This window comes from Phaenicophaeus curvirostris, chromosome 14 (assembly GCF_032191515.1).
Source record: "Phaenicophaeus curvirostris isolate KB17595 chromosome 14, BPBGC_Pcur_1.0, whole genome shotgun sequence".
Lineage (NCBI taxonomy): Eukaryota > Metazoa > Chordata > Aves > Cuculiformes > Cuculidae > Phaenicophaeus > Phaenicophaeus curvirostris.
The window spans coordinates 13,399,281-13,426,161 of NC_091405.1; the positions used below are offsets into that span (position 1 = coordinate 13,399,281).

Genomic DNA, 26,881 nt, shown 5'->3' on the forward strand with positions numbered 1-26,881 from the left:
TGCTCCCGCTCTGCTCCAGGTCTCAGATCACAGTTGGAGTGTCTTGATACAGTGTTGAATCAGTAGTGTCAGCAAGTCTCAGAGCAGAGTCAAAGAGCCTCAACATAGCCTCAGTGCAGGCAGAGTCAGAGAAACCTTTCCCCTAAACTGAAGTAGGCAGAGGGTGCTTTGTTTTTTTTATTATTTTCAATTGTTTGTTTTAACACATTTCGACCCAGCTGAACCAGGCTCATGCTTCTAATTACTAGTCTTTCCTGCAGTAAGATATCAGAGCTAGCTCTCTCTCAACCCTGAAGAGCTGTTAAAAAGCAGCACACAATGCCGTTATTTTCTTGAAAGAGCAAGCCCAGGTACAGTGACTGAGGACCCACACTTTCTCAGAGCAGCTGGCATTGTAGCAAATGTTTGTTAGCAGTGCCACATCCTGTTTTTGGGGGCACCCTGCTCTGTCATGAGATAGCACTGCTGTGCCACCACACGGTAAAGTGCAGGGAGCCTGCACCCTGGGACCCAGCTTTCAATGCTGATGCATCATCCTCTGCTGTTCGAGACTCAGATGGAAATGTGATGTCCTCTGTCATAGCCACTGCTGTTATCAGCAGTCCAGAGCCCTGGCTTCCCTGGCATCGATAAGAGCCTTCTCAGCAGGTTCACTGGAGGCACAATTTTCATTACTCAAAGCAGAGCAGATTGACACAACTCCTCTTTTCAGCAAGATGGTGCAACGTGCAATCAGCACAACGGAATCGGCGTGGCAGAACCGTACCAGAGCAGTCTGTGCAAGATGTTACATGCTGATCAGGGTAAGGACAGTGGCACATAAGGACAGGGTGCTGTCCCAAGGAACAGGGATGGCAGTCTTGACACAGTGAAGGACATTGGCTCCATACAGAGGCTGGGGGCGGTGGGGCAGCGCTGCAGGGATTGGTGTTATATAAGGGGAGTTTGAAAGTTTTGGTAAGGACAGTGGAGAAAAAAACCCCAAACAAACAAATCAGGAGATTGGTTTAATGCCTGTAAGTTTGTCCTGTTAATTTTTTTTACTATTACTTAGAGAAGTAAAGTCAGTTCTTTCTTGCCTCATGACGTTAGATCATGACTAATGCAACAGCATGACCTGAAAAGCTAAACACCACACTGAGGCACCCCTCAGATGGGATCCAATAAAGGGATATTCTAAATAAGTGTGCAGAGACCAAATTAAGCATAATATAAGCATGAGTAGAAAAGGGGATGGGCAAGAGGAAAGATACAACACCAGTAAAGACCACTGGGCGGGACATGATGCTAGCTTCTAGCACTTTTTTGTAAAAGAATAGATATTAAAATAAAATAAAAATGTTTTGAAGGCTGATTATGCAAACTGTTCCTGTGTTTCTTCCTAGATAATACAGCAAAGGTGCACAGATCCCACGATTTCAATTATCACTGCCAGAATAGCCATGCCTGGCAGGACCAAGCCACATCTAAGGCAGTAGTTTCATTGAGTACCAGGCACCGTGTTTTGGGATGAATAGGTGGCAGTCCCTAAGAAAGCATTTGAGGAGGAATGAAAAAGATCAGGGTTTAAAAAGAAATAACTAGACTTAAGAGGCTGGATTAGAAAATGTAAATAGGTCAAAGCCAATTTTGCTGTAGCTTTACATCTGAGTACATAATCCAGTCGATTTTGCATGCTAACACTGGGAGGGCGCGCAGATCAATGTATATAATTTAGGTTAAATGACCACTGCAGCGTGAGTTGCATGCATTCTTTTCACAGTCAAGTCAAATCTATCCCTGCAGTGATTTCACTGGACTTTTAGCAAGGATATATTTGCTCATTTTTATAGTCAATAACCTTCTCAGTAACTTGACACTTATGCAGATGCAATGTGTACCCACTCACCCACAAAAAAGTTGCTAATTTCTCATTAGTTACTTCTTCCTTGTGACTATATTGCTGTTATTGACATAAAATATTATTAAAGAAAACAATAGTTATACAACAAAGCAATAAATGTTCAAGATCATAGCTAGTAAGAAAATGTTAAAGCTTTGCTGTGTGTTTGCTGTGTATTTTGAGTTCCTTGGAGTAAGATACTCTTTAAAGTGCGAAGTATTTCTGTTTAAAATTAACAAAACTCACTGACTCTTGGGGTGACTTTCTTCCAGGCACTCTCACAGCAAGTCGAAGCTGAGGATTCCCTTCTCCTCCTTCCAGGCCAGCCCTGTGGAGCTGTTGCACCCTTGCTGGCTGCAGAGGAGCAGTTTGACCTGCCATGACCATTTGCTTTCACCAGCCACAAAGAGCAGGTCTCCCCCCGCGCTCCTCCCAGCCATCCCTGGAGCTAAAAGAGAAATTAAAGACTGCATCATCATCGAGGCACAAATTAAAATTTTTATTGGTAGAAGCATGGTAGTAAGCCTCAGAAGAGACTGAATTATATATATAAACACTTAAGATTTCCTTGCCTTTATTACAGCATGGGGTCTGAACTCTGTTTTCTTCCCTGCATTTTATTACATGGTTAGAAGTCCCGCAGTAGGAAACTTGCAGTTTGAATTTTGAAGCACCTATAGTGTCATACTTTTTATTTTAATATTTGTCACCAACAGTGCTGACAGATAAAAAGTGCTGGCTCCCCACAGCATGATATGCGGGATTTTCAATAGAGCTACACAATTGCTTTTGCTAAGTGCTTGCGGGCCTCACAATGCCAAATCCCGCAAATTGCTGCCTTCAAGGCACTTTGCAGTGCTCTACCAAGGCAAGTGGTATTAGAAAAGTTAGTTGCTTGAGGGAGGGACAAGTGCCTAAATAACTGATTTCTTTTAAATGCTGTAAGAAATTGTCTGAAGACATTTCTGCAACTCAATTCAATAATTGTAGCACTTAAGACATAGTCAAAACTTTTTGTGTCCCTTAAAACTTATTCTCTGTTGCATGCAGAAAAAGAAAAAAAATTTTCTGGCTCCAAAGATTGCTGGCCCAGAAAGTCCCAGAAGCAATGTCACCAAGAGTGGTGACATTCTGTTTATGGATTACTACTTCCTCTTCTTCTCCTTTATTGTCTTTAATTTGTTTTTATCCATATTTTATTTATAGTTGCTCATGTTTCAGCCTCGGATCAGTATTGTGATGTAAATTACTTCATGTGCACAGCAATGCTAAGTGTGTGATAGTTATACCTGAGGTATCAGGGAAGATTTTTGTATCTCCTGTCTTATTCACAGGTCAATTAAAAAGCTGATTAAACCCCAAAAGTCTATGATGATAATTGTTGGAAATAGACTGGGATGATAATTGGTTTAATGACTGCTAAAGGAGTCATTGGGATGCATGTCTCTCAAGGACCCTGAATGGTACTTTAAGAGCTAGATTCATCCTGGGTGTTGGTTGTTGACTTTAATGGTATTACTCTGAAATCTGATTTGGATCAACTTACGAAATACTACAGGCGAGATAAATAATTTTTAAAGGCTGACTCTGCTTTCGTGTCTCTCTTCATCTACCCTATTCAATGTCAGCTCCCCCAGTACAAATTCTGCCTGTACAGCTTGAAGCAGCTCTTTAAGGTGGGATTTCACTGAGGGTTTTATAGTTTTTATACACTTTTTTCCCAGCATAGCAGGAAACAAATTCTATATAATAACTAGAAAATGTAGGCCAAGACCATCCTCTGCACAGGAAATTTCACTCAGAGGGCTGGACACCCAGCGAGGTCCTATTCACAGACGTCTCTTTGTATTTTTCTGCCTGGAACCAAAGGAGGGGATTCATGCCAAAACCCTGCAGGATATGGAAATCTATCGGCTGTTCTGTGCTTCTGCATGTCTTTCAAAGTGGTTTCTGATTTGGGGAGCCCTAAATTAAGATCCATGGACCTGGGGGTTGGGGGAGATAGATATATTTAGATAGAAAGATAGAAAGATAGATAGATAGGTAGATAGATAGGTAGATACATACATACATACATATATACATACATATTTAATAAGGACTCAACACCTGCAGCTTCAATTTAAATAGGAGTCAGAAACATTCAGTACCTTTGAAAACCCCTGACATTTCATTCCTCATGCTGGGGACCCAGAACAGTAAAAATTTAGACCAAAATGATTTCTCCAGGCTACTCAGTATCAGAGAATAGTGCAGAAGTCAGAAAACCCTGGTTGCTGGTTCTCAGTCCACATGCACTGCCTAGGCTTGGAAAGGCTATAAAGGTTATAAATCTTCCAGTGAAAACAATTCCTGCTTCATGCCATCAACATTGCCTGAAGACATCTGTGTGGGGCATCTCTAGAGGAGGCTCCCATTACTAGACCTATGCAGAAGAATAATGAGAAACTTGTATCCGGATTGAAAAACATTAATGAGTCTCTCTTGGATACAAAATATTTGTTCAACACCCTTATGGGTAAAGTAACATACAGCTGAGCTGGGGAGCTCTGGCTGAATAGGATGCACCATTAGGTCTCTGAAAAGGAACACCACACAGCCCTGCAAAGAGTCATTTTTTTTCAGGCTCAATTTGCAGTTCTGGTGCTTGCATGTGTTTATATCGCTTTGAATAGATATTTTCCAGCACCTATTTCTTCTCTGTCTATTCCAATGAGGTTTCACATGCCATGGGGGTATTCTGGATTCCTCACTGGATCTTCTCTCATTTTGAGTTTCTTTTCTCAATAACATTAAAAAAAAAAATCAACATCTTAAATTAACTATAGACATACCCACTGTGTTTTCCTCTCCCCTCCTTCCAGATTTCTCTCTCAAACACAAATATATTTCAGGGTTCAGGGCTTGGGTTCTCTTTTGTTTTTTTTCCTCTCCCTGAGCATGGTGTATCATTGAGCTAATGATTCACACCGTCATGTTATCCAGTATCATTAGATTACCTAAGGCTCTGATCCTAGTGTGCTTTATCTATGTGAACATTTAACTCCTTGAAGTCAAGGGAAATAGTTGTATACATACCTGCAGTGCAACATGAAAGAAGATACATTTTTTCTGGCAGTTCCCAGAAAGCAAAGAAGGTTGGTGTATTCTTTAATGTAATGCATCAATAACTGGAATTACTCTGCAAAGTGAAGAATGGAGGGCAAGGATGTCTCTGGGCTTGATTTGCATTTTGTGTTAGAACCCTCAGTAAGAGAAGGGGAGTTAACATTCCTGTTTGCTAGTTCTACTAGTGTTTACCAGCAAAGGTTGCCTGCTCTCCCAAGTGGGGTGCCAGGTATCTCAGCTTCCTCTCATGTTCTTTCATCAAATAATCAATCAAATAGTCAAAAAATTTACAAGTGCGGAACTTCCCATTCCCCTTGTACATCTGCCCACTGTCAGACAACCCTTCTCAAGCCACACCAAGCCCAGCAGGTTCTTCTGTGTCAAAGAAATTATCAGGCCAGTTAGGGAGAGAAAGGCAAAAATAATTAAGCTCATGCACCACATCCACTGGACTTGCCAGATTCAGGTGTTGCCCACCTTCTCCTTTCAGCCTATCCCCTTCTTTTTCCACTGCCTGCACACCAGACTTCACTCATTCTGCTTTCAGTTGAGGCCTTGTCTCCCAAGGCTTGAGTGTTTTAGCACCGAGGACATACACTGCAATATAACATATTGCACATTTATTAGGAATTATGCAACTCTTGATCAAGTCTTAAGCCACAAGAGCCCTCATGAAGAAAGTATTTCTTGGTCTGAATTTGGGAGCAACTGTCATTCCCCATTAGAAACCTAAATTGTTTCTGCTACACAAGGCTAATGTAAGCCCTTGACCATTTCTTCAGTGCTATTACAAAAGCATTAGCTGTATTCATTTGCACACGTGCTTAGCCCTCTCTCTATGGCAGGCTTGCACTGAGATACTTTGTGAATAAACCAGAAAATGTACAGTAGAAGCTGTATCTTTTGCAAATGGCATGCATATTTTATAGCCTTCACGCATAGAAGCCAATTTCGTGAAGAGCAGTGCCTATAAACTGCAACTAGAAGAAGAAGATGCACTTATTTATTGCATTGCTTTCACTCAGGAAAAAAGATGTTTTCTCACTCACTCCCCTTTAAATTAAAGGCTGGGTAAAGAAGAGCCCAGCATCCCAGGGACATGGATTTGGCACATGCAGCTTGGAGGGCTCGTTTGCTGGCTTGTTTATTGTGAGGGAAGGATCACGCTGGGGACTAGGTAGCTCTTCCAGTCATGTAGAACTGTAGACACAGAAAAAACATTTTTCTTCTTTCAAATTCAAAGCAAGATTTTAGTTGGTACTAAAAGATTTGGAGGCTAAAGATTTTTTTCAAAAGGCAATGGCTCTTTTAGCAGGATTCCTTGCACACGGAGGAGTCCCACAATTCACTAGCTCTCTGGTACCTACCAGAGGATACTGTCTGTGCTATACAGGGCTTTAAACAGCACACACATTTAGGAGTGTCAGGAGAAGCAAAATCCAGAAGACCTAGTCTGCATGTTCTCCCACAACTCAGTAAGTCCTCTGCATTGCCAGAGGAGCAGCTCAGCACCACTGTGCTATAAATACAGACAAAAGAATAAACCCCAGGTTGGTAAAATTGTGAAAATATTATAATGACAATTTTTTACCTGGGGGCTTTGAATTCCCTACAGCCCTCAGAACCAGGGTTGAAATGTGATATTTCTCACAAGACGCGTGAAACCCACCCAGAAGGAGGGTGGCCAAACCCCTAAGGGGCAACGGTGCTGCGGGGGCTGAACAGCGGCCGAGCCCCCACCTGGCTCCCTGCCACGGCCCCTGCCTCTGCCCCAGCTGCCAGCCCACCCTGTGGTCAGCTCGGCAACCTCATTTAAAAGAAAAAAAAACCAAAACCCAAAGAGACTTGGCAGTGCATCAGCCTCCGGAGCCGGCTGGCAGCCTGCACAGCGTGGGAAGGAGAGTTTCTCCTGGCCACAGCTGAAGATTCCCCTGGCGCTCCCCATCCCGCCGAGGTGTCCGTGAGGCACAGCCAGGCGCCAGCGCTGGCTGCGGGCATCGAGGCAGCATCCGCGGGCAGATGGCCCCACGTCTCTCCTCTGTCATCCCGTCAGCAGGAGGACGTGACAGGTAAAACTAAGAACAAATGATTTCATCAGAGGCAAAACCAGGAAGAGACGAGACAAAGTGATAAAGAACAAGTCACACCACCGCCAGCTCCAAAGCCCGGTGGCTGCTGCAGCTTCTGCCACCTGGGTTTCTGTGGTCATTCATGTGTTGAGCCCACATGCTTTTGTCCTTGACAACACTTGCAGGGCATTGTTCTTATCCTGGGCTAACTACTGCCAGTGAGCTGCAGGGATATGGCACCCCCAGAGCTCTACACCTGAGTGAACACCGCTAACGCCGCTCAGCTGCTCTGAGGAGCTGAGGGAGGATTGCAGAAACCTCACTGCTTTAGCTTGTGGGCCAAAACGCAGAGACTGCTTATGCAGATAGGGGAAAAGGCTTCACTGCCCGTAACAGAGAGTGCTTTACACAGGTTAAGAAACAGACAAACACACACACCAAAACCCAGCTGCTCTTAGGCACTGGTAGGAGAAAGCGAGCTTGGGACACGGATGTACAGGTTCACTGCAATGGAAATGGCTGCCAGAAGGTGGATTTTTCCATTAACTCCTCTGGAGGGCAGGAAGGTTGTGGAGACATTTTCCTCAGCCCCCTCACCCCTCCAATTTTTCCCTTTCACATTCCCTTTGAGCTGCTGCTCAGCGGGATGCCCTTTCCCAGCACACTCAAAGATGCTCCAGCACAAACAGACAGTCACTCACTCCCTCAAATGGTCCCCAAGCGTCTTTCCCTTTCTTTTGGAGGCAATGGGCTAAGCACTTGCTTTTTCCAAAACTCTAAGGCACATCACAAAAGATGGTGACTCCTTGCTGAATGTGATAGATTGGACAAGCATCTACAGAAGCAGTGAATAAAACAATATGTAAAACTGACTACATAGACACTGTATCACCTACAGGTACTAGTTGCTACTTTTTGACTAAGTATTTCAATGCTTTTTGGATGTGTGGGTACATACTGAAGTTAAATGCAGAGATAATTCAGTGCACGTGGGTGACAGACTGACCTGCTACAAGTTTTTTGTTAATCTATTGTTAATATTAATTTATATTTCATTATTTGCCTAAAATTGAAGATATTAAATTGTCTATACAACATTTCTTGACACATTTAAAACTCTTTTCATGGTTTCCAACACAGTACTGGTTCTAATGCCACTCAGATCATAATGTGACTTTTTGCCTGAAGCTTGAATTTCAGCAAGTCTGGTTTGCACTTACCTGTGAGTCAGCGTGTCACCCATACCTTGAGCAGCCTGTTCCAGTCCATGCCCACAAAAACCCCTCACAGAAGCCATGAGTTACATAGGTAAGCAGGGAAACATTATAGGGACTGCTGAAAGGCTCTCCATCCCATTTGCAATGTGCTGTAACCGTTAAATATAGCTGCCTTTGGAGTCAACATTTCTGACTGTTTACCAAATGCCTTTTTTAGCACTTCTTGGCCACTAAGAAATGGGGTGAAACCTCAAACACGTACCAGAAGCTGTGATATTACCTTTCTCCACCTGCAGTTAGGCTCTGTTTTCCCTAGGAGCTTTTAACAGATACAGGAACTATATACTACGCCGGCGAAGCACTCCCTGGTGTGATTGCAGCTATGCCAGCAAAGCTGTGTTTTGTACCAGTGCAGGGCTGCTCTGTCCCTGCTCCCCAGTGGGACCAGTGGCGCAGAAAACAGCCACGGGGGGACCGCCAGACAAAGGCCCCACCATGCGCTGCGGAGCTGCGGAGCTCTGCCACCCGGTGCGCTGGCTGGTGCAGCCCTGCCCTGGGAGTCTCAGACCTTGGAAAAAAAAGGGTCAGGCAAGAGCGCTGCACCCTGGCACTGGCCAAGGACAAACCCTGGGAGCTGCAGCACAGTGCAGATGCGGCTCCATGGCAAGACCAGAAGGGTGGACGGCTTTCCCTCTGCTTCCATGCTGTAGCTTTCATCCCCTCACCCAAACTGGGTTTCTTTGGCCCCTAGGAAAGCAGATATCAAGACAGTACCACCCTTCGCTGTGATTAAAACAATGGCAGCTCATATAAAACCATAGAATCATCAGGTTGGAAAAGACCCATTGGGTCATCGAGTCCAACCATTCCTATCAAATACTAAAACAAATACGTTCCAGTTTATATCAAAAGTACCACAAAGCAACCGCAGCACATTCATGGCAATTGTCCCTGCACTTTTGTGCATTTTGTCTCAGAAAAGAAAATTTTAAAAAGCAGCCTTTACCCATTAGTGTTCAAATATTACCCAAGCTCTCTAAGATATTGGAGTACCTGCAGAAGAGGACCACAGCTCATTTTTTTCCCAGTCCTGGGAGAACAGTCCAGCCCTTCTCTCCAGCCTGGCTTGTGCTGCTCATGAATGAAGCTCATATACCAGAAGGGATGAAGAAGATAAAGCAAGACTACAGCCCTCAATCTTTTGCCTTGGGGTCCCCTACCTTTTAAAGGTAAGGTGGAAAACCAAACTATTCCTTTCTTCCAGCCCTGGCTAGGGTCCAAGGCAGACACAACACACAGGCTGTGTGGCACTGCCAGGCTGAGCTTGGACCCCTGCACCCTAGCTCCATGCTCACATTTCCAGTACTGGTGGAGAAAATTATGCAGCTCAGAATAGGGTCCCCACACGGGGATCTCCTCATCTCAGCACAGCAAATATACACCTAATTTTAACTAGTTAGCAGGGAGATGCTGACACAAAGGTGCGTGCTTCAGTATAGCACCACTACAGTAGCTCTCAGACTTGCACGGAAACATCAGTTCACTCTTGAAGTGCCCACTACAGAACATTTTCCGGAAGACAGAAACCTACACCTTCCTTTTCATTTCTGAAGGCCTGCCCAGAAGTGACTGAACATCATTCCACACCCAGCATCAGGCAAAGAATCTCCCTTTTCAGTATCTTTGTTGTAAGACCCTGCTGCCTTGCTTTTAGCACAGAGAAGACGGCAAAGGCCTGTTACCAGACCAGCTGATGTACATTCCCAGCCAGCTTTTCTTTTCCATTTCTCATCTTAAAATTTTGCCTGCGAGTTAGGAGTAGGCATACATTATGAATGAGAATAATGAATTGGTGATTTCATTAGCTAATTTTTCAGCCCATAAACATCACTGCCATGGCTTATGGTGAAATAGGTAGAAAGCTAACACTTTTTTCTAGAAATGGATCATTTTAGTACAATGATTTTGTGGCACATACAGTGAGTTAAGAATTATCTAGATGAAAACAGTACTGTCCTCTTTGGAATTAAGAAAAGTCATTCCTAATTTTGTTCTATTAGGGTTCATAAATATATCAGAAATTGAAACTTTGAGCCTAAACTCTGACTGTCCATGCAATGCTGTTTCATAACTGGCAGAATAAAACCCATATCTATAATTCGCTCTAAATGGGGCATTAGTTTCTTATTTTTGTTTGAGAAAGTTGAAACTTCTGCAGCTAGAACTTCACCTGCTCTGGTGTATGGGAGACCGTTCCTGTTGTAGGAGAGACCCTGCCCTGGTTATGACCAGCAGCCTTCCCTTACATGCTGTTTGCCCCACTGTCTTGAAGGAACTATGAGCGTGCAACATGATTATTGACATCAGCAGGAATCCAAATGTTGAAAGCGTTGTCTGCAGTATCAACAAGCTGTGCCCTTGCACTTGTTAACAAATTCGCTATAGAAACTAATTTGGGCATTGACTACATATCTTTGAAAACATCTTCCCTACAACGTATCACTTACATGCTTCAAGCCCAGACACAGTACAATGACAAGCAGTTGTGCTCTAGTTCAGTGCAGCGATTTTGAAAGGCTCTGTGCACGTTCCTATGCCACAGTCTTGCAAAGGCTTGTTCATCGTGGGAATGGGTAACCACACCATTTCAGCTGTCACAACTCCTAAACATCTTTCATGATGACTACAATTCATTCAAGCAAGAGACACCATGAGAACTGCATCTCACTAACTTTCCAAAGGTGCCCACGGTCCTTAAAATGACTGTTTTTTTGACTGGAGATACCTCATTACCATTGGATATCTTTAAAAACAGGGAAGAAAATGCCTGCTAGTTAGCTCTGTCAGGCTGCATGATGGCAGTTTCCAAGTGTCAGAAGTATGGGAGTTACATAGAGCTACAATTCTCGTGGGTGTAGAAGTCCACGTGCTTGAAATATGCAGTCTCCTAACAGGGTCCTGAGGCCCAATCCAATATTTGCGCATTAGTATACAACCCAGAAATCTTTTTGTTTTTTATTGAAATAGAGAACCACAGAGATAGAGTCAGGGCAGCTACAGACCAAGACCCCTCTTTTCTTGCTTACTTGAGTAAAACTTAAGAGTATCACAAGCTAGCAATGGCTTTTGTGCCCAAATTCACAGTAGATGTTCTTACCTTACCTCAACCTACCTGGGAGGTGCATCCAGGAGTGAGCACAATGCCAGGTGCAGGGACGCAGTTTTTGCTTTTTCCCAGTCTTCCTTCCTCCAGCACAGAACACTCTCTGCTGTCAAGTGAGCCATCGCTTTGTGATTTACACCCACCAGTCGGCAGTGGTAACACAGCGTGTACTGACAGACAGACAACCGCTGACGCTAAGCTCATGTATTCCCTTTATTGAACTGTACTAGTTATTGCAATCAGATTAAGTCACATTTATAAAGCAGACCATCCAGTTGCACTGAAACCGATTATATCCATTACATAGTTTTAATCACTGTCCGGTGAACTGGCAAATCCAATCAAAGCATTAGTCTTTAATTAAAAAATTAAAAAGAAATATTCAGACAATAGCCAAGCAATCACATCACAATGCACAGTTACCTAAAATTGCAATTAAAAAGCAGTTAACAAAAAAAGAAAAAAATCACACCTAATCTTTAACTATCAATATAATACAAGAAGCAACAAAGGGCAACAGCATCAAAGCAGATTTATCTAACACTATAAATTCAGTCAGAAGCAGAAGCTCTAAAGTATACTAGCTGAAGCAGGACAATAAAAAATACTGAGCATGGAATACTTTTAATCTCTTCCATTAATATTCATTTCCAGCTGCTTATAATAGCAGCGCCTCATGGCCAAATCATTAGAGTTTTACATCTGGGTTGCAAATGACACTTTGATTGGATGTAATGTTCAAATGGTCCTCCCCACTGTGCCACCGTCAAGTCTTCTGCAGAGAGGTGTCCTGTAGTGCCAGTGGCTCACTGTGCGTGCTGGCTCAATGTGTGGTTCTGGAAAGACGAAAAAAGGAGACATGCATGAGGGGCAGAATAATAGAAAGCATGCTCATACCCTCCTACTCAGTACCATTTATGCAGAGCTCAACATAAAAGCTTCTCAATTATTACAAAACAAAATGCAATAAAGAAAAAGTACTCATAAGTAACAGCTGCCAATATGACACATTTGCTTTGTTCTGACAGATCTGTTAATGCTGGCATGAACTTAGAAAAAAAATGGTACAAGCCAAGCACAGTCATGAGGGTTTCTTTTTTTTTTTCCCCCCTTTTAATACATGTAAACAAAGTGATAACACTTCACGGGCAAAAACTGCCTTTAGGGATTCCCTTAACTGTAACAATTAAAAAAAAAAATCAGAATCGTGGTAAGAATCCTTGCCATATTTTACTCTTTTAGTCTTACTAGTACCGGGTGCGAGTACTGGCAGCAAGAGACACCAGATTGTGACACACACTTCTCAGTCCAAGAATTACTTCGATAATAACAGCTGAACCACCAGTTCAGGCACCAGGGTAATATACCCAGCAGAAAAACGCTGGACACGTAACCCAGAAGTTAAACCTCTCTAAAGAATAGACTTTGCTCTACACACTTCTTTCAGCAGTTTAGAGTCTCTTTTGTTCCCTTTTTTCCTTTTGGTAGATTTGTAATAGCCTTGTGTCACCACAGTATCTCACATCACAGGATGCTGACCTGTCTTGCCATTTTGTACAGGAGCCAGTAAATTGTGAAGCCAACCTTGGAAGTGTATTTTTAGAGCAGTAACAACTCACCTACATATTGTGTGCTGACTGAAACCCAGTCCTACATATAAGCTCAGCTTTATTTGTGTGATTATTCAACTTCTTGAGCAACTAGAGATGCGCTTCATGGTGAGCTTTTCTTGAAGTGGGTCCCCAGCATCCCCAAATATAAAAATTTACTTGCATTATTGCAAACCTGGGTAATTTTACCAGTCTCCATCTGCCTAATAACAGAGCTGTGCATATCTACCAGCTTGAAGAATAAGTTTTTAAACATGAAATTAATTTTAAATCTAATTATTTATTTACAATGCCAAAGCTTTAAAATTAAGTAAGATATTATAACTTTTTATAAATCATCTGGTCCTTCTACACTATCCAGAGTTACATCTCGATCAGGAAAAGCCGTGAGCACCTGCTTTATCCATAGATGACATCTCCCTGATGAAAACCATCTGTAGAAAGAGCTAGTGGGGGCCCATGATGTGTGGGGCCAAGGCAGCGGTGACCCCATTTGCAGGCTGGAGCATTTCTGGACTGTGCATTCCCAAAAAGTAACCACCAGGTGTCAGAAGTGCTGCTGAGTTCCTAAATCATGGCAAAAGTTATCTGCGATATTGTGGCGGCTACACAGGCTGCAAGGAAACTCCGCACAATAACGGTCAGGCTTTAACATGCCAGAGGGTTACAGAGGTGGCAGAAGCATTGTAGCTGCCGCACACCCAGAAGGAGCCTTTGTGAAATTAATAACAATCAACTGATGAAACCGCAAAATAGCCAGTCCTTGTTTAACGTAACACTTGTCCTCTCAGCACACCTCAGTCTGTGACGCTAAATATTTCAGAATCACAAACCAGAAGTACTGTGCAAAGACCTGGAAAGCTTATAATGGATAAAGCATTGTACACAAATAATGTCAAGTGAATTGATAGCTGAAACTATTTTTGCTTTTAGACAATTTAACATCACTGAACGTGACTTTGCTGTACAAGGAAATTTTCCTGGCTTTAAGAAGGAATGGCCTTTGCAATGCTGGATATTATTCTCAAATCAAGTAACAACTTTATGGAAGAGGATGGACAGAGCCCTACAAAAACAATGGCAGCACTGACAATCTTGTCCACCGAACCTAACTGGGTAAGCACGAAAGTCTTAAAGAATATACAGGCCTTTCTATGTGCTCAGCATTTGAACAATGGCCATTTCTAGTACATTTCATTATAGTTCTATTTTTAGGTCATCCTGAATATTAATGAAAAAAGCAAAAGGTTTACCATCTTCAAATTGAAAGAAGGGCTATTTGTAGCAGACAAATCCATACTTATTTAGGCAGTGTCATTTAAAAGATAATGCACAATCAGCACTAGATACATGACGCATGGTCTACACTCAGGAAACATGATTTCCAACTTGTGTGGCTGCTGCATTGATTACACCAGGCAGGTCAATAAAGGAATGGTATGTGGCTCTAAATCTGATAATGAAGCTTTCATTGTGAGCCCTCCCTCCTCAAACACAGGTTAATAATATATCCTGAACACCCCTACTACAATGAATATACTGGGTTTGTAAGGAGGGTTTATACAAAGAAATAAACAGATTACACTCAAATCCTGCAGCTGTTCAGAGCTGGGCCAGGTAGGAGCTGAGAAACTAGCCATGCTACACTAGACACTATTGGTTAAAAGTAAACATTTTTCATATGCAAATCTTGATTTTGTCTTAATATCTTGGGAATGTACCATTTATTCCCTTTGGACACTTTACTGGTGATCAATATACTGACTACCCCCCAGACCAAGCACTTAATAAACAGAGCCACATTTTAAACAGGACCTCACAAACATTTCTGTCATTCCTATGGACACAAGAGCCTGTGTGCATCCTCCCCCTGCCTTTCAAAGAGCAGCTCCTGTACAATCCATGTGCAAACACATTAGGTTGTGCAGCCCCAGGTGCTGGTGAACACCAGAGCCCCAAAGTTCCTGCAGACGCAAATTCTGCGTAACCACTGCTGTGTGTATTCAGAAGAGGCACGAAACCCTATCGGTATCCTCTGCAACCAGTGTAGGCTTCTCACCTATTCAAATGTATTTCAGACCACACAAACACGCTTTCCAAAAAACGTCTGGTAATGTGTCTCCGATTCCTAGCAGCCATCATGCCTTGTCTTCTTGCATCTTCTCTCTGCCCCGTGTGCGTGCAGCCGATTAGAACTGTGCTTTGCAGATGTCAGGAAGTGTCTGAGAAATTCAGTGCTTATGTCTCTTCTCTCACACGGGTGTTTTGCATATCTGACCCATGCTTTATCAAATAATTTTAACACCTCTGTGCGTGCCCACAGACAAAGAAAATGCCCTTGATGACCAGGCTTTCAGAGCAATTGAAAAATAAATAAATCCTCACATTAAGAACACCCTGTGCCTTAGCAGAAAAAGCTTTCGCCCTGATGCTACACTGGGCTGTTTCAGGCAGCAGAATGAAACCATGAAGGCCCTTAAGCGTGCAAGAGTTTTGAGACGTGTAACACTACAGGAATGCCTCCACACAAGTAGCCTTCTGCTGACTAATTAGGAAACATCATCCCCCTTTTCCTGCAGGAGGGTGGGCTGGCAGGAAAGTGCTTGAGTGTGACTTTTCAACTTTAGAAGTTTTAGTTTAACAAAAAAATAAAAATCTTAATGGTGATTTCCAAAGGAAAATAAAGCAGTCACAAAAATGAAGCCTCTCCCAGCATGCTTGTGTGTGTGTTTGCACGTGCCTACCTGCACACAAGGCATCCAAACATCTATGTGTTTGGGGGGCGGCAGCAGGCAGAACATAATATGGAAGCTGAACAGTAAAAATGGTTTTTCACAGCTCCTGTTAGGCCCCCCAGTTTTTGCATAGCTCACAGATGATACCCCACTGAATACATCATTCTGAGACATTATTGCAGCTGGAAAACTCTACAGCAGCACTAAGTCACCTGTCACGATCAAGTAAGCCATAACTGATTTATAGGACAAGGTTAGAAAATTTCTTATTTTCTTTCCTTAATAATCATGCAAAATGGATAGCAATTGGGTTAGCCACATCAGTGGGAAAAATGCAACTACTCTGAGGCTCAGGGCTGTCGCAGCCTTTAAGTGGAATTTTCTACAGGCTGCATGATCCCCAAATGAACCATTTGTGGAAGTGTCTGTGACCAAGGAACTGGGCAACGGGTTTTGCAGGAAATAAAAAGATTTCAAAGAATGGCTGATTATTGTCTGTGTAGATACTGATTGCTCTCTAGATCTTCCCTGGGGACACCCCCTGCCTGCCCTCTGGATGCAGATCAAGCCATTTGTGCAGGACATCTACAATGATTATTTCTCTGTTTTTTCTATATGCATTATTATGAAAACACTGGCATGACAATCTCCATTTTCAGAGCACTGTGTCAAGAAGGAAAGCATCAGGCTTGAAAGACGATCACTTACAGCAGTTCAAAGAACTCTTACAAGCTATATAAAGATCGAGAGAAAAAACACACACAAAAGCAGCACACGATGAAGCAAAAGCTCCAAGCCAGGCAGTCAAGCTGGGAGTCTCCCACACTGCAACAGCATTCACTGCCAACAAGTCACAGGTGTACTACACAGGAGCAGGTGAAAAAAATAAAATGCAACTGTGAGGGGTGTGATAATGGTTTGGGGCCATAATACATCCAGTCTATAGTGCCATTGTGCATCTGTTACACATTTAGATGTTTTGTACCAGCCGTTTAGAGGCATGCTGTCTATGTGTGAGAGTGTATACACCTAAAAGACCATTATATTACACAGGGGTTAGGAAAGAGCACAAGGATGGTGATGCCTGCCATCCGCAAGTGAAATTCGTAAGTATGGGACTCCGATTAAAGGTTATAAAGCCTCTCTCCCCCCTTCCAAATCTCATTAAAATGAACAGACATCATTCCTCAAATCATTTCCATAGGAATCATGGAGATAATAGATTCACACGACAAACACCCAACGTGAAACTGAAGTGGTAATTAGCCATGGGATGACCCACGCACCTGAGCATGCCAGGTGTTGGGGAGTGGACACAGTACACACTGCCCATACATCTCAGCCGAAGCCAGATGCTCAGCCCCTGCTGCCCCGCAGCTCGATGCCTGGGGACACCACAGTTGCTGTGGCACTGCAAAACCACCCAGTATGGAAACACCAACCCTGGGGGTGAGGCACAAACACAACTGCCTGATCTTGTGGCATAGAAGGTAATTCCTATTAATCCCTATGTTTTCACCAACGTGCAGGGGGTCCTTCCAGACTCAGGTGAAAGCCCAGGTAGTTTTTCTCTCCACCTTCCCTCCCAGGTTTCTGCTGCCCCTTCAGGCACCGTCCGGCTCCAAGGCCAGGGATCAGGGTCTTGGCTGAGGACTCCTTGGGGCTGTGCCCCTTCCTCCCCATTCTCTCTCCTTTCCCCCTTACAAAGTGGTGCTGGAGGAACCAGAGAAACTATCCCTCCATTGAGTGTCAACACATGCAGCTTGCCAGACAAAAACTAAACCTCAGGTTCAGGTGTTGACTTGAAGCAAAAGTTTGTCTCACATTTGAACATATATACAATAAAGACAAAACAAAAGCTCCAAATTGCTACAAACAGAAGTTAGTGTGTCTAAATATTTACAAAATACCATCTGCACCATTCTCTTTTCAAAAAATGTTTTGCATCTTTTGAATTCAAAACAGTCCAAAAATCTCTCAGCCATTATATATCCATAAGAACAAGCACGTATATGCACAGGTACTATTTCCCTCTAACAGCAATCTATAAAGATCAAAATCTTTACGCCTTGACTTTATAAAGCGATTACTTTAGCCAGAGGACACAAGGCAACCCTTGCCTTAGCCATCAGAGATTATGCTCTCTACGGAAAGCTGTGAGCCTTAAATTGGTGCTGCTCTAATCCTAAACTGGAGAGGCATTCAAGGGATGCTATGACCCAGAAAAGCAAGAGGAAAAAAAATGAAAAAACAAAAAGCACACTGAAGGGGAGGGGGAAAAAAAGGAAGAGCGAGCAAAGGAGAAAAGGAGAGCAAGCTTGCTTTACAAAATAAAACTATTTAGTTTTATTTTTAATTTTTGGTTGATGCTTTCCCTTTACTATAAGACTCTCAAGAAAAATCACCTTTGCACCCCCTTGCTGTTTGTATGTGCTTATTTTTAGAACTGTTTGACAATTATCCAAGGGTCTAAGACTAACAGATGGCCTGTCTTAAAGCCTCATATGTTCACTAGTTTGCACTTCTGACAAACAGTAAATGTACTCTAGAGTGTGCCATAAACAGGGCTGAATGAATACTCAGAACACAATTTAGTTAATACACTTCATTAAAACTGATAGTAGTAACCAATGTTTCCCATAAAACCAGGTGCCAATTCCCCTTCCAGTTGTTTCAGGTAACTCTTAACCAGTGACATTTATATGTTTAGATCTTAGTTCTTGAGGAAATACAGTACTGCTTCTTCCCTTTCCCCTGGTATTTCACTCACCACATAAAATGCTTGTAACAAGTGAACTCCAAGTTATCATGGTACTTAATAAAAAAAAATTGTCAGGCAAGACAGGTTCACATGTCCCTTCTTTATTTGAAGAATCCCTTGAAATGGAGGTAGAGGCAAACGAAAGGTGGCACATCCTTTGTGAAAGGGAACGGCTGCCTGTGTTACTGCTTCCTTCATCTCTGAGCATCTGATAACTTGCCATGCGTCATTCAGTCCCTGTGTCAGCACACTTTGAGACAGCACTTCAACAAATGCAGTTAGGAAGCTGTCCTTTACAAGTTATTGAACCAAGAGAAAAAATAAAAACCGCTTCGACTGTCTAAAGAAAATATGCCTGGAGGTTTGGTGTGAAACGAAAAAGAAAGTTGCCTATTTGCGGTGAAAACACTGTATGTGAGTTAGCCTGACACGTGCACGTACTCAGTTATTCTGGGGCCAAATGCACATCTGGGGACACAAAAATGCTCATCTGCGCCAGGACTGTGGTGGCCATGGCACCTCCCAGGTTTCTGTACCCACTGGAGAGGGTGAGCCCTGCTTGGTGCTGGCTCCCTGGGGGACGCCCCATGCCAGCCCTGGAGACCTGCCTGGCTCCTCTGGCAACTGGGACCTGGCACCTTGTCTGGAGTCGAGGGGAAGACGCAGAACTCGTAAAATATTTAGAGGGAAAAAAAGCCACTCCGCACATGATCAACTAAATGCTGTCTGCTATTTTGTTTATAAATCTTTTTCTGTAGCTGCCACATTTCTACAATGAAGTATAACTGCCCAGGCGTTGGTCTGCAAAACCCAGAAGCATCCCCAGCCCTGCTGCACACCTTTCTTCTGCACTCCAGGGCTCTGCACTCTGTGGCCAGGCTGCATCATCCCAACAATATACTTGTTTGGTTTTCTCTCTGCTCTGCATTTACACCATTTCTATTACATTTAACGTATTCTTGAATTTTTATAGGCATTTCTATGTTATTCTGGGTTTGAAAATTCACCTTTTTATACAAACACCTTTCTTACAGTAATTTTCCCAGCTCCATCCATCGGCTAAGGATTTTTTAGATGATTTATTAATTTAATTTCTCTTCTAATCCAGGCTGTTTATTCCTAATCAGACTTTGACAACTCACCTAACATGCTTTCCCCTTTCCACTTGAGACTAAGAATTCAGTATCATCAGTCTTCTAGACCTGCCATCTCTTTCTGTTCTTCTCTAAAAACTCAGAATCCACCAAGGTGAGCCTATTACAAGCGAACTCCAAATGTGAGACTAAGCCTGCCATAGTCTCTCATATTCTATTAAATACCTTGCTGAAAAGTCTATACGCTTCTTCCAAAAAAAATGGGTAAAATGCTGAAGCACAAAAGTAAATTGAAGCCTTCGGGAAAATCTTAGCACGGCACTTTGGAAATAAAAACCACAGGAGAACACATTGTTAAGAGATAACCGGAATCTTCTGTTAGAGAAACTAGCCGTAAACACACCATGATTCACTGAGGCACCCAATGAAACTAGGGAGCTAATAATACCTGTCCTGAGGGACTGGTACACTCTCCTGAGACTTTCACTCAGAAATGCAAATTTATCAGCATCCTTGTGACTTGTAGTCTACACTATGCCATGTGCAAGATCAAAATAAGCTGAGGGAAGAACCTTGTGCTTCCTAAATGTAAAGGCAGAGGGACAAATTTAATTACTGTTGTCAGAAGTGCATAAAATCAGAATATTTTTAGAATTCCTCCACTCCTCCCCTAGTCCCGCTGTTTCTCCCTAACTGGATCCCAGAGCCATTGCTGATTCCTGGAGCAGAGAAAGGCTTATGCACCACTCTGCTGACAACACTGGGCGCTTTAACCTTGGGTTGGTCAGCCCATGTCTTTCTAGAGAACTGGTCCCACAGGTGCCCCGCTGCTCGGGGCCATGGTCACCCCTGCACCTCCACAGACATGGTCACTCATCCCGTGTGCAGCAGCACATGCGCCCTTTCCAGACTTTGAAGTAAACCTTCACAGCTGTCTTAACAAATGCCAACACCTCACTTCCAGTCTGTTTTTAAATCTAAGCCACAAGCTAATCAGAAAAAGCATCTACTGCCCACAGGTATGATCCTTCCGCTCTGCTACACCGAAGACTTCTCTTCATGACCCGTTTTAGACCTGGTTTTGTCTACTTATGAGTCCTAATAGGGGAGCGTGATTTCTTAAAATCATGTGCCAGAGGAAAAACATTTCCCAGGAATCTTTCTTAGGACATGATTTGTTTTTTATTTCAAGCCTGTCTAAAGCATATCTTGTTAATCCCTCCTTGATCTAAGGTAAGTCACACCGCAAAATCCAGTTAATTGGTCATTTCTGTGAGGGCTGGCACCATCATTATGGGACCCTTTATGGCTCTTTTATAAGCATGAAATTATTTCCCTATTTGATCTTTATTATAGGATGAGGACAGCATCCTCTCGCACTCTTTTCCTCAAAATATACTTAGAGCAAAAGGGAAACATTTTACATAGTACCTTTACCAGTTATCAGTCAAAATGCATAGACAACAGCTTAATTGAGTGAATGTTTCCATGGGAATATAACCCAACAAATTTGAAGTTGAACCTAAAACTCACTCCTTAACTTGCCCTGCCATTCTTTGGTATGGCAAGGGTCACTGAACACCATCTCATTTTTTCATGGGTATTCCTGGTGTTAAGGTATAAAACAGGTCCAGTTTTAAGTGTGAATTTTAATGCAGACATTACTGGGGGAACATCTTGCACTGTTTACTGGGGAACATCCTTCATCAAATCATGGGAGTCTACCTCCAGGTCAGCTACAGCATATCACAATCCTTCTATAGGTAATTCTTCCGAAAGGTAGCAAATAAAGGTAAATTCCCTCCAATAGAATACTGATCTGACAAATTATATTGCCTTGTGTTATGGACACTTTTTCTAGAGACAGAAACAGTCCTGTCACGTGGTGGCCACATACTGCTCAGGCTGACAAAGTGGCTGGTCACTGACCTGTTGCCTTGGACATAACGGCAGCTATTTTTGGTTCCTAATTTCAAGAGAGGCATAAAAATTCTCCAATGCAAGCCTCTCTGCTATAAAATAGCAAGGCCACAGTTTATAGAAGTACTTTACATGCCTCCCCATTAGTGTACTTGCCACCAGCAGAGCAGAAATCTGCAGACAGGACTGTGCTCAGCCCACTGCCCTCTGCCTTCTAAACAGCAAGAGTCTGTTTTAAACAATTGTGATTTTATGCAAACACTAAGAACGTGTGTTGGTCGCATAGGAGGACACATTTTTCAGAAGTAAATATGCTTTAAACCTCCTCTCTACTCCTTTTGGAGACACAGTAATGTAATGCACCGATGACAGACACGCTATATGCAGTCAAACCTCAACACCCATGGCAATTTATTCAGGTTTAACCATGCCACAGAAACAAATGAGGCCATTTGATGGTGAGGCAAGACGTTCCCCCAAGGCTGGCACGGTGTACGCAGTGCTTTGGCTGTTTCTGCATGGCACAAAGCTGAGGCAGCTTGGTTCTGTGGATGTGCTCTGCGCAGAGGTGACCTGGGGGTGTCCATACTGCCTGCCCAGGGATACGGCATGGAGGACACACGAGACAGTCTGCAGAGAATCAGCTCAAGCATGGCTGAGTTGATAAGCTCAGGACTGCTGTTGCCAAGTCTGGGCTGGCTCGTGTGGAGTTGGAGTGAGAGCCTTGCTGAACTCAAGCTGACTTTACACAAAGCCATGAGCTGTCGCTACACTGATCATATGAGCACATACAGTCTTATCTCTCTCATCTAGACTTGTTCCAAAAAGTCGTTCCCCCCCTCTTAAGGATGCACAGTTTAGTATATTGCAAGTTATTCTATTAACGTGAAATGTGAAGAAAGAAGAAAGCATTAGCAATCCATCAATTAGCATTTACTGCACATGTGCACCCAGCCCATGCATCAAACATTCCTGTCCCATTTTACCTTACCCATTTTATTATTTTACCATTTTTGCTTTCCCCTCTGGTCAAAGAGAGATACAAGACTACTCTCAAAATATGATGTTAAAGCAGAGCATTAATTACAGAAACATTACTATATAACTGAACATACTTCTCTGAAAGCAACTTCAGAAAGAGGGACCAGCAAGGCTGCTCTAGGGCTGCTTTCAGGTTCCTGAAAGGAGGCTGGGCTGAAAATACCAACAACCTTCCTGATAAAAGCACCGAGGTGCAGGCAGTGACAGCCCAGCTGCAGAAAGGCAAGTTACTGACTGACGTTCTAACCATTCCTTCTCCTTTTGTTCTTACCAGGCCCCATTCTGCCCCATTTTTTTCTAACTACTCATCACACTTTCTTCATGTATCGGACCTTACAGAGCAATGAGAACAGGTAACACAGCGAAGAGTTAGCAGGAGTCTCTCTTGTGCTCTTTAAAACCACCCTGGAAAAACCGGCCCTTGGGGCTGGGCCACAGGACAGGAAACCACTGCTCCTGCTGCCCTTCACTGGCCAAGGAGGAGACTGCACCCTAAATCTCTTGCACACTAAATCAGAGGCACACCTAAGGCCTTTTAAATTTCTTCATGAAACTATTCTTCAAATTCCTTCTAACGGTAAAAATGACGGGGGCTCCACCAGCGCCACAGCAGCAGTACAGAATCACTCCAGGATTTCCTGCCTGGAGTTGAGGCTTCATGGCTGAAATACAACACACACAACATTTGTATGACTGAGGAAACACAAGACGCTTGCCATACATTTATTATCTTCCTGGGGAAATGATATAGAGAACAAAAGAGACTATATTTACTCCCTCCCCAGCTGCTTTTACAATCTAATAATTTATTTCTCCTGGATATAAATTTCAGATTTAAACGAAATCCCTGAAACCTAAAGATGTGACATGGTAGAGGGTAGGGCAGTATTTCTTTCCATTTTGGAGATGGAATGCTTAATGCATTGGTCTGTTAACCAGTAGCTTTAAATTTCAGGGTGGGAAAAGAGACAAGCAATTAGACTGTGGCAGACCCTAGATGCAAATACAGGTGACTGTGATTGCTACCTCCATACACTGAGTTAAAAATATCTGATTATTGAAAATTATTTCTCAGTCCATGGGGTTTTTTCTAGGTTAAGGCTGAGATGTTTGGGTTTTTGTGCAGCAGCTGTACTGGCAGATTCTTTTACATTTTCCTTACAGAATAGCTTTATATCCTTCACATTTCTGAAAACTGAGGCATTTTCTGTGATGTAAGGGATCTCTGCAATTAGAAACAACCACATCCTTTTTCAGAAAAATAAAACAAATAAAATACATCTTCAAATTCTTGTAGTCAGCAGCTAAGATAGCAGTACTCTTAAGGTAAATGTAAAAATCCAGGGTATAAATTCATATTCACTGTAACAAATATATCCATCTGTTCACAGACTAACTAGTGACTGAAACTGATGAATCCACTGAAATGTAATTTTCGAGCCCACTAGCGTCTGCTCTCTCCCAGTAATAAACTAAATGCTGTTCAATAACTGTGCTGCTTTTGAATGCCGATTTCCATTTAAGCAGGCTTTGGTTCTTAAAAAAAAAAAAAAGCAAATGCCTTTTCTTTCCAAAGGTCAAACTAAGCTTTTAAAGAACAAGCAACGTTTCAGCAAGACAGAGAGGGCAAAACTCCAATCAGACAAATGGGCTGTGTAATGATTGAGAACCACACGGCTGCCTCAGGTTTTCTGAATGGGTTGTAAGATAGAATTTGGCACAAACAGCCTGATGTTGAAGCTTATATCTCTTTTACTGCAGACAAGAAATTCACTAAAATATATAAATAATGAATGTGGCTGGGGATCTCTGCTGGTACTACTGCTGGTTCTGCAAGATGCAGGAGCAGAAACATACACTGCTCCATGTTTTTGTTGTTAGTGAATCCTTGTTCTCCAACAATAAACACAAAATATTTTCTCTGAAATGGCTTCTGCAGCACATACAATATAAGTTTCAGCCCTCTAAAAGTGCCAGCAAATTGCAGAAAGGTAAGTTACAAAGACATATGTAATTTGCTGTGATGAAGTGTGTGCATGCTTCAGTGATCAAAACTGCAGCTGAGACCTATTATACTTAATGATCTAGACATTTCTTGTGAAAACACTCAGGCATACACTGTTATGTCTGGACAAGCATCCCCATTTTGCTCTAGCAGCAAGCAAATGAAGAGACTTAACTTTTAAAAGCATGCTGTACACCACCTTCAATGAGCTCTTTAAAATGAAGGCTGATCAAGCTCCACTATTTTCCTTAAATAATACTTATGCTCTGCCCTTTCCAGTGCGACATCATGCTTCCTTTGAAAACTGAAGTAATTTCCTTTGGAGGCTAGCGACACTTACAGGAGGAAACTGAGCTAATCTGTGCTCAGATCCCAAACTACATTCCACAACAGCTACTACAGCAGAAGAAAATCAAAGCGGTTTTATTAGAGACCTCTTCCCACCAGCACATAGAAAGAAAAATGGTGACAAGATTCTTTGGATAGAAAACAAAACATTTTTTATTTGCCTACATATCACACAAACATTGAGTTTCTGGTTTAAGGATTATGTTCTGTTTAGAAAGGCACATGCTACCAAGCCCAGTACCTGAATCTGCTGTTCCCAAGGACACCATCCCTGTACAACCAGCTGTGCTGCTGGCCATGCTTGCAGACCTACAGCTTACAGCCCCTTTACTCTGTGGCTCTACACAGAGCAGCAGAGAATGGGGCTTCTCACCACCTTTCTATGGGGACAGGAATTTCACCTTGTGAATAAAAGATGAGAGTCTTCTAGGGCTTTACATCTGGCTTCCCAAAAAATTTCCTGCATGGATCTGGGTACATTGTTCAGCCTCCGCCTTTCCAGATTTGTAAAAACAGGTTGAAAAAAAAAAACCTCAGAAAAAGCGCAGATAATCTTAGCTCATTCATAGTTGCAAAAAAGACCCACAGAGAACTACAGAGAGAAGCCCCACAGAATATTCCTGTAACCACACATTCAAGAGCTCATTTTCTCCCCCCTTGGTCAGTTTGAAACTCTTTATCATTCATTGTTCAAAATAAACAAAGCAAAACGCAAGCGTGTGTGTTTGACTCCAGAAATAAGAATTTCGAAGTGCTATTTCATTCACCAAAGGAGCTGCTAAATACTATCACAGTGGTAACTGTGTAGTAATAGTGATAATGTAGTAAAGAATGAAGAAAAGGTATTTGTTAATTGTTGATATAACAAAATTAATTTTCCATCCCTAAACTTCTTCTCATCTCTCCTGTGAGTTCTGATGCAATGTTACTGACTGGCACTGCTAAAATGCCAACTTGCATTTCTCATCCTTAATTTGTCTCTAAATGTCATTAGTAATTGTTATTGCCAGACCAGAGAGTGCAATCTGGTCTTTCCAAAAGAAAATCCATTTCTCATTTCTTCTCCTGTGCTTCCTCCTTTTGGTCAAGGATGGATGTTTAACACAGCCCACATGCTCTGTTTCCAAGGAAATAGGAACACATTAATGTATCTAGAAATAAAACGTTCCTGCTTTGTTTATTTACCTACAGTATGCCCGGATCTTTATGAGTACCAAATCATATATTCAGAAAAGTCTTATAAAAAAAAGTCTTATATAAAGTTGTATAATTATGTGCAGCTCCTACAAAATTTGGTCTCCTGTACTTTGAGGCAAGCAGTACTTTAGCACTTCAAGCTAATTTTAGGAGGGACTGTGTGTCATGACAGACATTTAACTGGTCTCCCCATAATCAGCACATCTTACATTTGCGTGTCTGCATTATGTTTTGTAATGTATATGAAATAATTAATTCAAAGCAGGCTGCATTTCCATATCTATTAACTAAAGGCATCTTATCTCCAAATAAATAGACATTTGCAGCCAGGAATTGTGCTTTCAATAAACACAATTGATGCATATACATTGTCTCTTGGCGGCTTACACTCCTGCCCATCTGTTGGGATGGCATGGTGCCTATGAAAAAGTTGGTTGGACCCTTGCCCTAGGGCATAGATGACAGGCAACGACGGGTTTAGCTGGGCAGCCTGTGCACCAGATCCAAGTGCCATCTCTGCTGTAGGAAGCCCCTTCTGTGTGCCAGCGCTGCCACATTGGAACGACATGCCTCCTTACACTTGATCACACATGGTGACACTTGGGTGCGCTTAAGTGCATTCATGGCTGAAACAAGCCTTTCACCTGGCTCCCTTCTTTCCCGCCCCCCCCCCCACTCTGCATCGCTGCTGGGTTTTCTGCACATTAGCAAGGTTGTGTACACTTTGTTAG

The 26,881-nt window shown here is 42.6% G+C and overlaps 1 protein-coding gene across 4 annotated transcripts in view; it reads right to left on the reverse strand.

Moving 5' to 3' along the window:
- Window positions 1–11,644: 11,644 nt before the first annotated feature.
- ZNF423 (zinc finger protein 423) overlaps window positions 11,645–26,881 on the reverse strand; it is a 225,529-nt gene continuing 210,292 nt past the window's right edge. For all 4 annotated transcript variants that reach the window (XM_069868639.1, XM_069868640.1, XM_069868641.1 and 1 more), the window contains one exon: window positions 11,645–12,275. In XM_069868639.1, the coding sequence (XP_069724740.1) occupies window positions 12,246–12,275 (30 nt within the window). In that variant the 3' untranslated portion in view covers window positions 11,645–12,245. The remainder of the gene's footprint in view (window positions 12,276–26,881) is intronic.